The sequence below is a fragment of the Cokeromyces recurvatus genome, assembly GCF_025118155.1.
Source record: "Cokeromyces recurvatus strain NRRL 2243 chromosome Unknown BX663scaffold_8, whole genome shotgun sequence".
NCBI classification, from domain to species: domain Eukaryota; kingdom Fungi; phylum Mucoromycota; class Mucoromycetes; order Mucorales; family Mucoraceae; genus Cokeromyces; species Cokeromyces recurvatus.
Window position 1 is genome coordinate 174,873 of NW_026251394.1, and position 13,496 is coordinate 188,368.

A 13,496-nucleotide genomic window follows, 5' to 3' on the forward strand; every position below is an offset into this window, starting at 1 on the left:
TATGTAATTAAAAATCAAAAAAAGGGGGGGAGAGAGGAAAGAGAGACAATAAAAACAAAATAACAAAACAAATTATATCTAAAAAAAAATATGTACAAGTTGCTACAAGTATATGTGTATATGTGTATATATGTATATATATGTTTTTATATATATATATGTGTGTATATATATGTGTATGTATATATGTAATATTACGCAGGGTGAGGAGATATAGTGGCGGTATTCGTAGCGGTATTATTATTGTTGTTTTTACTGTTACTAGTTGTTGAAATAGCAGTATTTGTAGTAGTAGTTGAGATGATATGATTGGTGTTATTGATCTCTGTTGTATTACTACTACTATTGCTTTTAACAAGACATCGTGCAACAGAATTAGTATGATGATTAGAATTGAATGATGGTATTAATAGTTTTGTTGTAATAATATCTACTTGAATTATATCGCCATACAATTTCATAAAGGTCTGTATATCTTCTAGGGAAACCCACAAATCATATCTTAAAAGACCTAAAAAACTTCTTTCCATACGATTGATTTCTTTTGGGGTATAAATTCGATCTGTCAATAGAGATAGATGCATGCTTGTTAAACCGGTACCTGTCTCTGAGAGGTATTTAGAGCTAGTAAGGATAGCAGCTAATAAAAGTCGATAAGGGGTATCAAATCCGCCCCGAGCATTATTTGGTAATTTTGATTTCAATCTTAATAAATAGATTAAAGAAAAGACTTTAACAGAACAAGGAATATACTTTTTACTTGAAGATGAATTATTATTGCTGTAAAGATGTTGAATAAATTCTTTTAGAGGAGGTAAAGGTCTACCATCATGAATAATAGGTTTAGTTGAACAAGTTAATAAATTATTAGCTGTTAATAGTGTAAATGCTAATAGATTCGATAAAAATAAAAATAAAAAACAATTAGATATAAAAACGAACAAAGAAGAAGAAAAAAAAAGAACAGTCGTTTTTATTTATTACCTAATAAAGAACCTGGATTATTTGAAATAACTTGAATTGTATTCATATTTTTTTATAACAAAAAAAAAAAAAAAAAAAAAAAAAAAAAAAAAAAAAAAGAGTGAATAACACGTAAAAGAAAGTGTTTGTGTGATTTATATACAAATGTTTAAAATTGATAAATTTAGTAAAAATCCTATCAAATTCTAAACCAATTAGAATATTTTTACTTATCGTTTTACCGGAAAAGGGCTTCATATTTATAATAACATTTGAAACCATTTGAATATAATAGTGGTAAAATTAGTAACCACCAGATTTCACACTTCTATTCATCACCCTTCTTTTCACTTCCAAGCACACACGTACTATTGATATCTGCTTGTTCTTTTTCATTAGTAATAAATCTCATCAAAGTAAATCCTTCTATAATTTGTTTATATCACTTGCTGTCATGTGCTTTGAACAAATTCTAGTTGCTTCAAATAATAGTTTTTCCTTTTCCAGTTTAGGAGGTGTATGAATATTTTTGACAATTGTATTGATCATAATTACCTTGAGTATTTTTTTTTTTTTTTTTTTTTTTTTTTTTTTTTTTTTTGAATAGTTGACTTTTTACTATTAATGGAAGTATTTTTTTGTCAATTTATTATATCTTTCTGTTGCAGATCTTGGCATGGCATAGAATAAAAAGATTGGCTCTAATAATAATATAAATATTAATAATAGAGTAATAAAGTGGCTATTTTTTTATGCTTTACAGATAAAAGGATAAGGTTATTTGGTGAAATATGCTGCATGATTAGTATTATAACATTAAAATGATTGTCTTAATATTTATAGTTGCATATTTTTTACCTGTTAAGGATAATAAAAACCCTGTTATTAAAGTCTATTAACTCAACTTAAAATTTAACTTTGCTGTTGCTGGTAATCAACAACATCTGCTGACCTCTTGTTAGCTACATCAGGTGAGGGGAGGAACTTTTTTTTTATATATATATTAGCTGCCCATCACATTATCCCTGTTACAAGAGTTACATATTGTGCTTTGATTTTGTAGTTGTATGGTGACTTGGACCCTAAGATTTGCATTATAGAGAGATGCCTTTTGTCGGTAAATGAATTTTGTATTTCAATAAAGATAGTAGCATTCATTAGCGATATATATTCTTTACTTTACTTTAAAATGTAATCACTTTCTTGGCTGCAAGATTTGAGAGAATAGCCTCTTTTTTAGGAGGAGAAAGTTAGAGAGTAAAAGGGTATCCAATTTTTTTTTATTACTATCTCCAATAATACTAGTAGTAGTTGAATAACGTTTTTATGCAAAGTTTAAAATCAAACTTACTTTCCTGTTATATATTAAACAAATGAGAGAATATAGGTTGGAAAAGGTAAAACAAGATAAATATAACAATTGCCTTCGTTAATAACAATTACTAATATTGATATCTTATAGTATCCTTAACTTGATAAACAATTTTGTATTAAAAGCTATCTTTAACAAGACTTCAAAATAATAATAAAAGATTGTTTGCAACTAACTCTAGACATAAATAAGTAGTCCTTACGAAAAAAAACATTCTTATTATGCAGTAAAGAAAACTAGATTCAGATGTACGGATATAATACGAACAAGAAGAATCATTCTGTACAATTTACTCTACTTGAAGACTACTTGAAGACTTACTTGCTCTATATTCTATATTGCTACATTTAATAAAAAAAAAAAGACGTTATATTACGAAGCTAATAATAATAAAAGCAGACAGCCATAAACATACACATATACACACACATATATATATGTATATATACATTTGTGTTTTCATTTGGTATATTCTCTCTCTTTCTCACTTAAATTTAAACTTGGCCTATTAAAAATTAAATAATATATCAAAATAATAATACGCTATCATTTTCTCTTTCTCTCTCTCTCTCTTTTTTTTTTCTTTCTTTTGCTTTTCTTTTTCATTTTTTTTTAATAAATATATCATGTCAACATCATTGCAAGCTAAATTAGATTTGCCTAGAGCACGTCGTCATACAAGACAAGGATTAAAGCCTATTATAAAAGATAAAAAGCAACAAACATCTACTATTATAAATAAAAAGCAAGATGAATTGACAGCAATAGCAAAACAACCCATATCCTTGGGAAGTAAGTTTGACAGTACTAATTAATCCAGTCATTCATATTTTCTTTGATCAAAGTTCATCAAGAACATTTAACAGATATAGACAAACTATTAAAAGCCTTTGATCTAAATTACATTTATGGACCCTGTGTTGGTTTAACGAGACTAGACAGATGGGGTAAATTATTATTCACTCTATTTTCATGCTATTTTTTTTTATATGAACTTTTTTCCCTTCCTTTTATTTATTTTATTTTATTCTTTAATGACAGAAAGAGCTCAAAGACTTTCCTTAAATCCTCCTAAACTAGTTAAAGAAATCTTATTAAATGATAAATCTCAGAAATATAAACATTCTTTATTCCATCAATTTAGAATGATTTGAAATAAAATAAAATAAAATAAACGTAAAATACCCTTTCCAATGACACATCCATGACAACATTTTAGATTTTACTATAAATGAACTCAGCCTTTTTTTTTTCATAGCTGCATAATAATCACTTCATTCCATTTATATAAAAAAAAAAAGGCGAATCATTACTATTTCTTTTTATTTATTTTTTCCTTTTAATAAATATACATATATAATATGAGTCATCGTGAATCTGCTAATTTTAAAGTTGCTCATGCTGAAGCTGCTTTAGGTGCTGGTCGTCCTTATGAAAAAGCCCAACGAGGACAGCCTGAAATGTATGATAGCATGAAAGAATTAGAAGAACAGCATGCAAAACAATACAGTCATGGTCCTTCTCATGAATCAAGAGGTCAACGTATTGACAAAGAATTAGAACAAGAAGATAAAGAAACAATTAAAAAGATGGATCAAGCTTATAATCAAAGACATAATGAACAACAACAACAACATTAAATATATGAAATAAATAAATTGATGTACATTTTTTTTTTACTTTATTTTTATTTGTGCATTGTGTGTGTGTGTGTGTGAAAATTCTAGATTAGGCAGTAAAGAAAAGAACAAGTAAACAAGTATTATTATTATAAAATAATAAATCTTTTTTCTCTTCGTTATCTTTTTCTTTTTCTTTCCTCTTTTTTTTTTTTCTACATGAATTCAAAAATGTGGATAACAAGAAAATTAGTGACATCAACGAAAAGTAGTCGATTTAATTTATTACGTGGTGGATTCAACACTCATTTTACTACTACTACAAATGGTGGACGTGCAAATGAGATTATTGAGGCTGTTCTTTATGGTTCAAAACGAATTAAAGAAATCGAAAATCAAACGCATTCAAAGATGCTTGCAAGAGGCAAATATGTACATGAGCTTCAGAGTAAAAAAAAAAAAGTTTTTTTTTTTTTTTTTTAATTTTTTTAATTTAATTATTTTGTCATCAAGTTCATAAAGTCAAACCTGACAAGACAGAAGAATACATAAAATTAGTGTAACAGTTTATGCTACATCTTTTTTTTTTTTTTTTTTTCTTTAATTAAAATTTTATTCACACTATTTCTAGTTCAAATCATCTTCCTAAAATAGCCAATGATCCATTAAACGACGTTCATCTTTGTGGAAGTTGGTCAGTTGAAATAGGTGATCAAGACTCATTTGGTAATATAACAAAGCACATATTTTATTTTATTTTATTTTAAAAAAAAATGAATTAATTCCTTATCAAAGTCCACATTTGGGAGTATAAAGGTTATCCGGGCCATAAACAAACATCAGAGAGACTAGAAATGAATAAAGATCATATCGAGTTTATGAAACAACTTCGTCCTTTATTAATTTCTCGACAAAATGGTATCATGTTAGAGTTTAGTTTTTGGCAAACATCACCTCCTAAAATTACAAATGGCATTTTTGAACTTCGAAAATATAATCTCAAGGTTATTTTGTTTGGATAGCATAAAATTTAATTTTTACTTGTTTTATTAAGTATAAATGTATTAAATGGTCTGTTATAGCCTGGAAGATTATTAGAATGGGAAATGCATTGGTAAAGTAATGAGAAGAAGAAGGCGGCTAATAATACTAATACTAATTTGTGTTTTTATAGGAGAAAAGGTCTTGAATGTCGTAGTCAATTTTGCGAGCCTGTAGGTGCTTGGTTCACTCAATTAGGTAAACTGAATACGGTTTATCATATGTGGACTTATCCGTAAGTTATTTTATAATTAAATATATGTATTTATTATATGCATATTCATCTAGTATGTCTTCTTTAGTGATTTACAAAATCGAAAAACGACTCGAGAAGCAGCATGGAATACGGATGGATGGGCTGAGACGGTTTATAATACGGGTAAGGAAATGAAATCATAGTAGTAAATAGGGTAGAATACCGTTTTAATCTTTATTTACATTCATTCTTATTATAACAGTTCGTTTAGTAGACGATATGAGTTCATTCATTATGAAACCATTGCCTTATAGTCCATTAAGATAAGATAAATAAAATTATACTTTTGTAAAACATAAAGTGGCATTTGTACCACCAAAGCCAAAACTATTTGTAATCGCTGCATTCACTTGTTTCTCTTGAGCAACTAAGGGAACATAATTTAAATTGAATTCATCATTTCCTGGTTCATGAAGATTAAGTGTGGGTGGTAACATATTCTATATATATACATATATGAATGAGTAAAATAAATAAACTGTCATAAATATGAATAAATAAATAAATACTCACATTGTGAATAGCAAGGACGGTGAAAATGGCTTCTACTGAGCCAGCTGCACCTAATAAATGCCCTGTTGCGCCCTTAGTAGATGAAACTGTGAGTTGGTCCCAACATCCTTCAAATACTTTCTTGATCGCTCGATTCTCTGCTATATCTCCTAATGGTGTACTTGTGGCATGTGCATTTACATAATCAATATCACTCGGTTGTAGTCCTGCAACTCGAAGTGCTCTTTGCATAGATAACATCGCTCCTTGCCCTTGGTCAGGAGGTGAAGTCATATGATGTGCATCACCTGAAAGACCATATCCTTTCAACTCAGCATAGATCGAAGCTCCTCGCTTCATCGCATGTTCATATTCCTCCAACACCAATACACCTGCACCCTCACCCATGACAAACCCTGAACGATCTTTGTCAAAGGGCCGAGAAGCTTTCTGAGGGTTATCATTGTATTGAGAAGCAAGTGATTTTGCACGTGCAAATCCTGCCATTGCCAAAGGATGAATGGATGCTTCAGTACCTCCAGCTACCATAACATCTGCATCACCATACTGTATAAATCGCATAGCATCACCTATAGCATGAGCACCTGTTGTGCAAGCAGTCGAGACTGCATGATTGGGTCCCTATATATATATATGCATGCATGTATAGTTAAAATCCTTCTTATATACATATGCATTTATGTATACTTCTTACCTGAAATCCATATTTCATTGTGAGATGTCCAGCTGCCATATTAATTAGAATTCTAGGTACAAACATAGGTGATACTTTTCTATAACCCTACATAGTAAAAAAAAAAAAAAAAAAAAAAAAAAAAAAAAAAAAAGTTAAAATTGAAATATGCAACCTATATTGATGTCATCTTACTCCCGCTGTATAAGCATTTGTAGTATCTACAATATCTTCTAAACTGCCCATGCCGGAACCTATGCAAACACCCTTTTACAAATATATATGTATATAATAATTAATATTTCTATTGCAAACTATCTAATTTTTCTTTATATAAATATATTCACAAATTACTGTTCTTTGTTTTTCGAAATCTGATTCAGGCTTCCAATTTGCATCCTTCAGGGCTTGATGTGCTGCTGCGATGGCATAATGAGAAAACTTGGCCATTGTTCGATTGTCCTATTTATATAAGAAAAGAAAACACACACACATGTATACTTTAGTATTTCTTTTGTATATACATATATATATATGTTTTACCCCTTTGTCAATCCATTCTGATGCATCGAACTTTCCTTCTTTAAAAGATCCCTGAGGAACTTCTGCAGCAATGCGAACAGGCAAATGTTCAAAACCTGGACGCTTAGCTAATGAAACAATTCCACATTGCCCTTCTATTAAATTTTTCCATACTTGCTTTGGCCCCACTCCAAGAGGAGTAACGAGACCTAAACCTGTAACGACTACTTTTCGTTGTGCCATTAATATAATATATATGATGTGCGGAGAAGAAGTTGTATATATTTACACGATCAAATTCTATTTTATTTCGGTGTTTTTTTTTTTTTTTTTTTCTTAGATGTCATTATGTATACTAGTTTTTTTTTTCCTCACTATTATTTAAATATAAAACAAAAATATGCTTAGTCATTAAATATATATATATATATTGTCTCTTGGTATTTAGGTTACTGACCTTGTAGAAACAGCAAATTACAGATTTTCATGAATCTAAATAGATAGAATAATATGTTGTAATCAATTACAAATCCAACACTATATATAGTTTTCATATATTCTCTATTTCATTTATAATACTGTCAGGGCGCTTATTGTATATAACTTTAAGATTTTAAATAAAAAATAGAATTAAAAGTACAACTTGGCATAGTTTCTGATTTTCATTAAAACGATAAATACATATACATATATCCTTCTTATTGTATTAGTGTTTAACAAAAAAAAAAAGAAAGATACAAACGGTTTTTTATTTTAAATTATACAATTTATTATACATATACATATACATATACATATACATATACATATACATATACATATACATATACATATACATATACATATACATATACATATACATATACATATACATATAATACATATACATATACATATACATATACATATACATATACATATACATATACATATACATATACATATACATATACATATACATATATATATATACAAATGATAAACAAGTTTGATGCTATAAGTCTTGAAATAATATATGTAATGTATAGTGCGTCTAATTTTTTTTTTTTTTTTTTTTTTTTTTTAGTATATACGTGTATATTACAAAACTTCTTTTAACCAGAGTAAATAAATGATTCGCTTTTTCCTTTTTCTTCTTCTTCTTAAGCAGCATCTTGCTTGGTAGTGTTCTTACGACGAGCTTTCTTGACAGCCCAAGAGTATTGTTTTGGCCATGTAATTTCAACATTCAAAGCCTGTGCGGCAACTAGAACGTAGGCACTATCACGTAAGAATTCACGACCAGCCAAGATATAATCAGCCTTGTTCTTTTGAAGGATCTTTTCAGCGTCTTCACCTTCGACAATGAAGCCAACAGCGGCAGTAGCAATTTGAGCTTCTCTCTTGATTGCTTCTGCAAATTGAACTTGAAACATAGGGGTATTAGGGTACTTGACATCCTTCATGATACCACCACTTGAACAATCAATTACATCCACACCTAGCTTTTTCAATTCCTTTGCTAAACGAATAGATTGGTAAATATCCCAACCATCTGGGTTTTCACCCATAGGTTCAGGGTTAGTATAGTCACTACAGGAGATACGAACCCAAAGAGGCTTGCTCTCAGGCCAGACAGCACGAACAGCCTTTGTGGTTTCTAAAAGGAAACGAATACGATTTTCAAAGCTACCACCATATTCATCAGTACGTTTATTGCTGCTACCAGAGTAGAAGGTACTAAGTAAATAACTAATAATAGGAAAAAAGGAAGAAAGAAAGAAAGAAAGAAATTGTATTAGAAATACATCATGTATATACATACATACATATATTACTTTACCCATGAGCAGCATGGATTTCTAAAACTTCAATACCAGCCTTATCAGCACGAATAGCAGCATCAGCAAAGGCTTGAACAGTTTCCTTAATTTCTTGAACACTCATGGCAATAGGTTTAGGATAATGATCAGCAAAGGCATTATCAGAAGGACCATAAACACGATTGGGCCAACCATTATCAGCTTCAGTTTCAATATAGTCACCTTTGAAGGGGGGGCTCATACTGGCCTTACGACCAGCATGAGCGATTTGAATACCGGGAGTAACACCTTGAGACTTGATGGTATCAACAACACGTTTGAGATTAGGAATATGAGAATCATCCCAGAGACCAATATCTTGAGGAGTGATTCTACCTTCAGGAACAACACCAGCGGCTTCAATAATAATCAAACCAGGGCCCTTAATAGCCAATGAACCATAGTGAGCAATGTGAAAATCATTCATATAACCATTGACAGCACTGTACATACACATGGGAGAAACACCGAGACGATTATGCATAGTTACACCCTTTTGTGTGAAAGGTTGAAAGAGTTTAACCCTTTTCACATCTTCAGGATTGACAGGTACACCTGCAGGCTTTTCAACGTTATAAGCAAAAGAAGGAACAGCAGACATTTCACAAAAATATATTAAGATATATTAAAATATTGCTTTAAATTTTAATGATATGGTATAATATGATATGATATGATATGATATAATAAAAAGGAATAGAGAAACTTAATTTATATCCATATTTATATATAATTTTACTGTCGGCAATCACAATTCTAGAAAATGCAATAATTAAAAAGCAAGGATGATTGATTTATAATAAACGGTCACACTTAATACTTAATTACTATGATCCGAAACTAAAAGAAAAAAAAGCAACATAAATCTATGATAAGGAGTAAAAAACTAATTCATATAAAGAGATACAACACATACTGTAATACTTTATGCCTTAATATTTGTATATTTGCAATTTTATACATGCATATAAATAGGCTGCAAATGTAAAATTTTATTTTATTTTATTTTATTTTATTTTATTTTTAATAGCATGTTTTATGTTATGACGTCTTATAACTAATCAATGTGAAACTTCAATGTTCTTTGAGGCATTCTACTTTTGATAATTCAATTCATTTCCGCTATTTTTTTTTTAATAAGTAGAATTGTTTGTTAGTAGTGAATATCAATAGTTCAAATATTGAAGCTACATATCTACCTTCAACAAGCTTCTTCTTCTTTTCTTTTTTTTTTCTTTATTTCATTAGATAAAATAAATATATAGCAAACTTCTCGACTTAAAAAGTTAGTTAATATACGATAGATAGTATTATTTTAGCTACATGCATTTATATTATTAATATTCGATAATTGCTATAAAATAAAAAATAATAATAGAATTTAGTTTTTGCACATAATCAAAGCTAGTTGCTTTTTCATGTATGTGCTTTATTAATCAAACAAAATGTAATAGTAGATAGAGTAAATATGCTTATATTTAACTGATGAATAGGCTTAATTTATATGTCTTTTAAGTTAATAAATAAAAATACTTCAAATATGCGTTCTATCATAGTTGTGAGTAATATATATATTTTTTTTTTTGAATACATATTTACATTCTTCTCTCTCTTTTAATAGAACAATATTATATTCCATATACTCATAATATTTGCCTTTTTTTTTTTTTTTTTTTTTTTTTAGAAAATATAGTCGTGGCAGAAAATAAAATTTCCAACCAATTAGCCTTCTATTTAATTTTGTTTTATTTTCATATTCTTTTCTCTTTGTACATAAAATATACGATGAGGATATCACTGGTTGTCATGTCTGCTCTTAGTCTGGCAACCACTATGATGTTCAGAGGAGAATATACAACTTTAACTATTTCCATCATCATGTCCATCATTGCAGGTTTATTTACTTTTTCAACATTACCAAAACTAAGAGACACATTTATTAAAGCCCATTTGTCTGGTAAAGATATGCTCAAAGTAAATAAACCCTTATTGTAAGATCATGTTACTTGTAATACGAGGATAACGTATATACTTATAATATGATATAAATTAGACCCGAGACGATGGGTTTACCTGTGGCGATCATTTACATGATTACTTTATTCTTATTTATCCCATTTCCTTTTATTGATTGGTTCGAAGGCAATGCTCGATTAGTTCATGAAGACGATCCTAATTTAGGCACTTTCCCATACCATAAGGTAAGGTAGAAGTCAAAATGTAGGTTTTTGACTATTTAGACTTCTGACTCTCCCTCCCTTTTTTTTCCCGTTTTTTTTTTTTTAGTTAGGAGAAATTCTGTCAGCAATATTAGCTATTCAGTCTATGATTTTGTTAGGTTTTGCAGATGATGTATTGGACGTAAGATGGAGATATAAGGTCTGGTTACCAGCTATAGCAGGGATACCACTTATGATATTTTATTATACCAATAAGGGAGTTACCTACGTTATGTTGCCATTACAATTGAGGCCTTATTTTGGTGAATTAATTGATTTGGGTAAAGTATAGATGTGTGTATCATCTAGTTCTAGTTGAGGCAAAAAAAACAACAACTAAATAAATATATACATTAGGGCTATTTTATTATGTTTATATGGGAATGTTAATCATCTTTTGTACACACAGTATTAATATATTAGCTGGTATTAATGGTATTGAAGCAGGACAGTCTATCGTAATCGGTCTATCTATTGTCATCAATGACCTTCTTTATATTTCTAATAATCCAGATCGTGCTAGTGTAGAAATTCATTTATTTAGTCTTTATTTCATGATTCCATTCGTGGGAGTGACATTAGCTTTACTTTGGCATAACTGGTTCCCTGCTCGACTTTTTGTAGGTGATACATTCTGTTATTTTGCAGGCATGACATTTGCAGTGGTTGGTATTTTAGGGCACTTTACAAAGACATTACTTTTATTCTTTATGCCACAAATCTTTAATTTCCTTTATTCTTGTCCCCAACTCTTTCACTTTGTTGAGTGTCCACGACATCGTATGCCAAGATTAGATCCTGAAACAGGTCTGTTGAAATGTTCAACTGTAAGACCGTATGATAAAGACAAATCGATTGGCTTTTTAGGTCGCATCATATTGAAGCTATTGCATACTTTGGGACTTTTAAAAGTATTTGAGTATGACGAAAAGGAAGGTAGAATCATGGAATGTAACAATTTGACTTTATTGAATTTAGTTCTTGCTCATTTCGGTCCCATGTCAGAAAAAAATACAACAGCTTGTGTGTTGTTTATCCAAATCTTGGCAAGTTTACTTGGTTTCTTTATTAGATATCAGCTTGTACATTTTGTATATTAAATAATAATCATCATCATGACTGTGTTTATTACGTAATAATAATGGTGTAGACCTTTTTTTTTTAATTTTAATTTTCACTTTTTTTTTTTTTTTTCTTTTTAATTTGTTTAATAATCTAATGTCAGAAAATCAACAAAAGTACATCGTATACATCTAATCTATATAGTGATAATAATAAAACTTATTTATATACCAATAGTAATTCACTCTTGACTTCATCGTCAGCCTCAACACCGACACCGCCAAGAACCAAAATAAAACAAGAAGTAATTATTATAATTTATTTTACTGCACATTGATCCTATAAAAAAATAACTATAATATTTATTAGGAATCCAATATTACGCAACAGCAAATAGAATCACTTGGATATTCAGCGTTGGAAAATGAACCTACGCCACGATCTTATCTTGATTCAACAATAGTTCCAACATTATTAGAAGGAATGAAATTATTAGTAACTGAACGGTTAGTAAGACAATTTAAAACAAACTATAAATATAACTCATTTTATTATTAGACCTTCAGATCCACTTGCATTTTTAGGTCGATTCTTACTCAGTAGATCGAATGAAGGACAACGACAATAAGAACAAATACATATTCATATATTATATTTAAATATCCGCATATTAATATTATATTTAGTGCAACTTTTTTTATTTTATTTTATCTTATTTTACTTTTTTTTTTTTTTCCTTCCCTAAGCTCTTTCTATCTCCTTTCCTTTCCTTTCCTTCTAATAAAGTATTATGGGCCTGTTTGATAAAATTAAATCGAATGTAGAAATGTGGAAAATAGAAAGATATACTAAACGTAGAAATGTGAATTCTCCTGACTTTGAACAAAAAGGTATACATTTATAAAGAATGAGATTTCATGATAAACTAAGTTTCTTTTTTAGACAAGGAATTTTATCGTCAAAATTATAAAGATGGAGTTTATCTTCATCAATCACCTGATAACTCGATACGCACAAATAACAATTTTATTAGTTCACTTAGCAGAAAGACAACCTTATTAAAAGCAACAAAAACTGAAAAGATCTTGCGCTCGTCAGAAAACTATAATAGATCTGCTCGATGATTCTTTCTTTCTTTCTTTCTTTTTTTTTTTTAAAAAAAAACAAAACAAAAAAAGAAACCAAAAACAAAAAGAAAAGCCTTACATAAGTTACCCTATTAAATTAACAACAGTGCAGTATAAATGATTTGCCCTGGATCCTTTTTTTTTTTTATAAATATGTGTATAAAAAAAATAAATAATTGAAGATAAGCCGTTATTAATCAACTACATATAATATTCTATTCTCTTGAAGCATATGTCTATTTATTCGTTAATAAGCTCTGTTAAATATACAATCCCTTGTTTTATTAT

The 13,496-nt window shown here is 29.1% G+C and overlaps 9 protein-coding genes across 9 annotated transcripts; 6 read left to right on the forward strand and 3 right to left on the reverse strand.

Annotated features, from left to right (window-relative positions):
* Positions 1–194: 194 nt before the first annotated feature.
* Positions 195–1,030, reverse strand: BX663DRAFT_550596 (uncharacterized protein; the record flags this gene model as incomplete). The annotated part of the gene is made up of 2 exons (XM_051531224.1): positions 195–889; positions 985–1,030. 2 exons carry the CDS (start codon positions 1,028–1,030, stop codon positions 195–197), a joined length of 741 nt encoding a protein of 246 aa, XP_051384185.1.
* Positions 1,031–2,834: 1,804 nt separating this feature from the next.
* On the forward strand, positions 2,835–3,530 carry BX663DRAFT_504277 (DNA polymerase delta, subunit 4-domain-containing protein). The gene is made up of 3 exons (XM_051526896.1): positions 2,835–3,127; positions 3,181–3,282; positions 3,377–3,530. The coding sequence occupies exons 1-3, from the start codon at positions 2,962–2,964 to the stop codon at positions 3,487–3,489; spliced, it is 381 nt and encodes a 126-aa protein (XP_051384186.1). The 5' UTR covers positions 2,835–2,961; the 3' UTR covers positions 3,490–3,530.
* Positions 3,531–3,660: 130 nt separating this feature from the next.
* Positions 3,661–4,096, forward strand: BX663DRAFT_504278 (uncharacterized protein). The gene has a single exon (XM_051526897.1). It carries the CDS (start codon positions 3,697–3,699, stop codon positions 3,973–3,975), a length of 279 nt encoding a protein of 92 aa, XP_051384187.1. The 5' UTR covers positions 3,661–3,696; the 3' UTR covers positions 3,976–4,096.
* Positions 4,097–4,185: 89 nt separating this feature from the next.
* On the forward strand, positions 4,186–5,518 carry BX663DRAFT_431990 (uncharacterized protein; the record flags this gene model as incomplete). Its single annotated transcript, XM_051522898.1, has 8 exons — positions 4,186–4,402; positions 4,468–4,513; positions 4,586–4,680; positions 4,750–4,958; positions 5,037–5,068; positions 5,129–5,230; positions 5,298–5,374; positions 5,454–5,518. The coding sequence occupies 8 exons, from the start codon at positions 4,186–4,188 to the stop codon at positions 5,516–5,518; spliced, it is 843 nt and encodes a 280-aa protein (XP_051384188.1).
* An 11-nt stretch (positions 5,519–5,529) lies between these two features.
* BX663DRAFT_431784 (thiolase-like protein) lies at positions 5,530–7,202 on the reverse strand (the record flags this gene model as incomplete). Its single annotated transcript, XM_051522884.1, has 6 exons — positions 5,530–5,691; positions 5,765–6,385; positions 6,459–6,545; positions 6,633–6,704; positions 6,792–6,899; positions 6,981–7,202. The coding sequence occupies 6 exons, from the start codon at positions 7,200–7,202 to the stop codon at positions 5,530–5,532; spliced, it is 1,272 nt and encodes a 423-aa protein (XP_051384189.1).
* Positions 7,203–7,996: 794 nt separating this feature from the next.
* Positions 7,997–9,468, reverse strand: BX663DRAFT_504299 (uncharacterized protein). Its single transcript, XM_051526898.1, has 2 exons — positions 8,782–9,468; positions 7,997–8,690 (listed from the first exon to the last, which is right to left on the reverse strand). The coding sequence occupies exons 1-2, from the start codon at positions 9,399–9,401 to the stop codon at positions 8,102–8,104; spliced, it is 1,209 nt and encodes a 402-aa protein (XP_051384190.1). The 5' UTR covers positions 9,402–9,468; the 3' UTR covers positions 7,997–8,101.
* Positions 9,469–10,542: 1,074 nt separating this feature from the next.
* On the forward strand, positions 10,543–12,182 carry BX663DRAFT_504304 (UDP-N-acetylglucosamine--dolichyl-phosphate N-acetylglucosaminephosphotransferase-like protein). Its single transcript, XM_051526899.1, has 4 exons — positions 10,543–10,791; positions 10,854–11,001; positions 11,087–11,300; positions 11,377–12,182. The coding sequence occupies exons 1-4, from the start codon at positions 10,586–10,588 to the stop codon at positions 12,117–12,119; spliced, it is 1,311 nt and encodes a 436-aa protein (XP_051384191.1). The 5' UTR covers positions 10,543–10,585; the 3' UTR covers positions 12,120–12,182.
* A 15-nt stretch (positions 12,183–12,197) lies between these two features.
* On the forward strand, positions 12,198–12,834 carry BX663DRAFT_504305 (uncharacterized protein). Its single transcript, XM_051526900.1, has 4 exons — positions 12,198–12,257; positions 12,319–12,385; positions 12,451–12,587; positions 12,640–12,834. Exons 1-4 carry the CDS (start codon positions 12,238–12,240, stop codon positions 12,707–12,709), a joined length of 294 nt encoding a protein of 97 aa, XP_051384192.1. The 5' UTR covers positions 12,198–12,237; the 3' UTR covers positions 12,710–12,834.
* Positions 12,835–12,871: 37 nt separating this feature from the next.
* On the forward strand, positions 12,872–13,205 carry BX663DRAFT_550602 (uncharacterized protein; the record flags this gene model as incomplete). Its single annotated transcript, XM_051531225.1, has 2 exons — positions 12,872–12,971; positions 13,024–13,205. 2 exons carry the CDS (start codon positions 12,872–12,874, stop codon positions 13,203–13,205), a joined length of 282 nt encoding a protein of 93 aa, XP_051384193.1.
* Between the last annotated feature and the right edge of the window lie 291 nt (positions 13,206–13,496).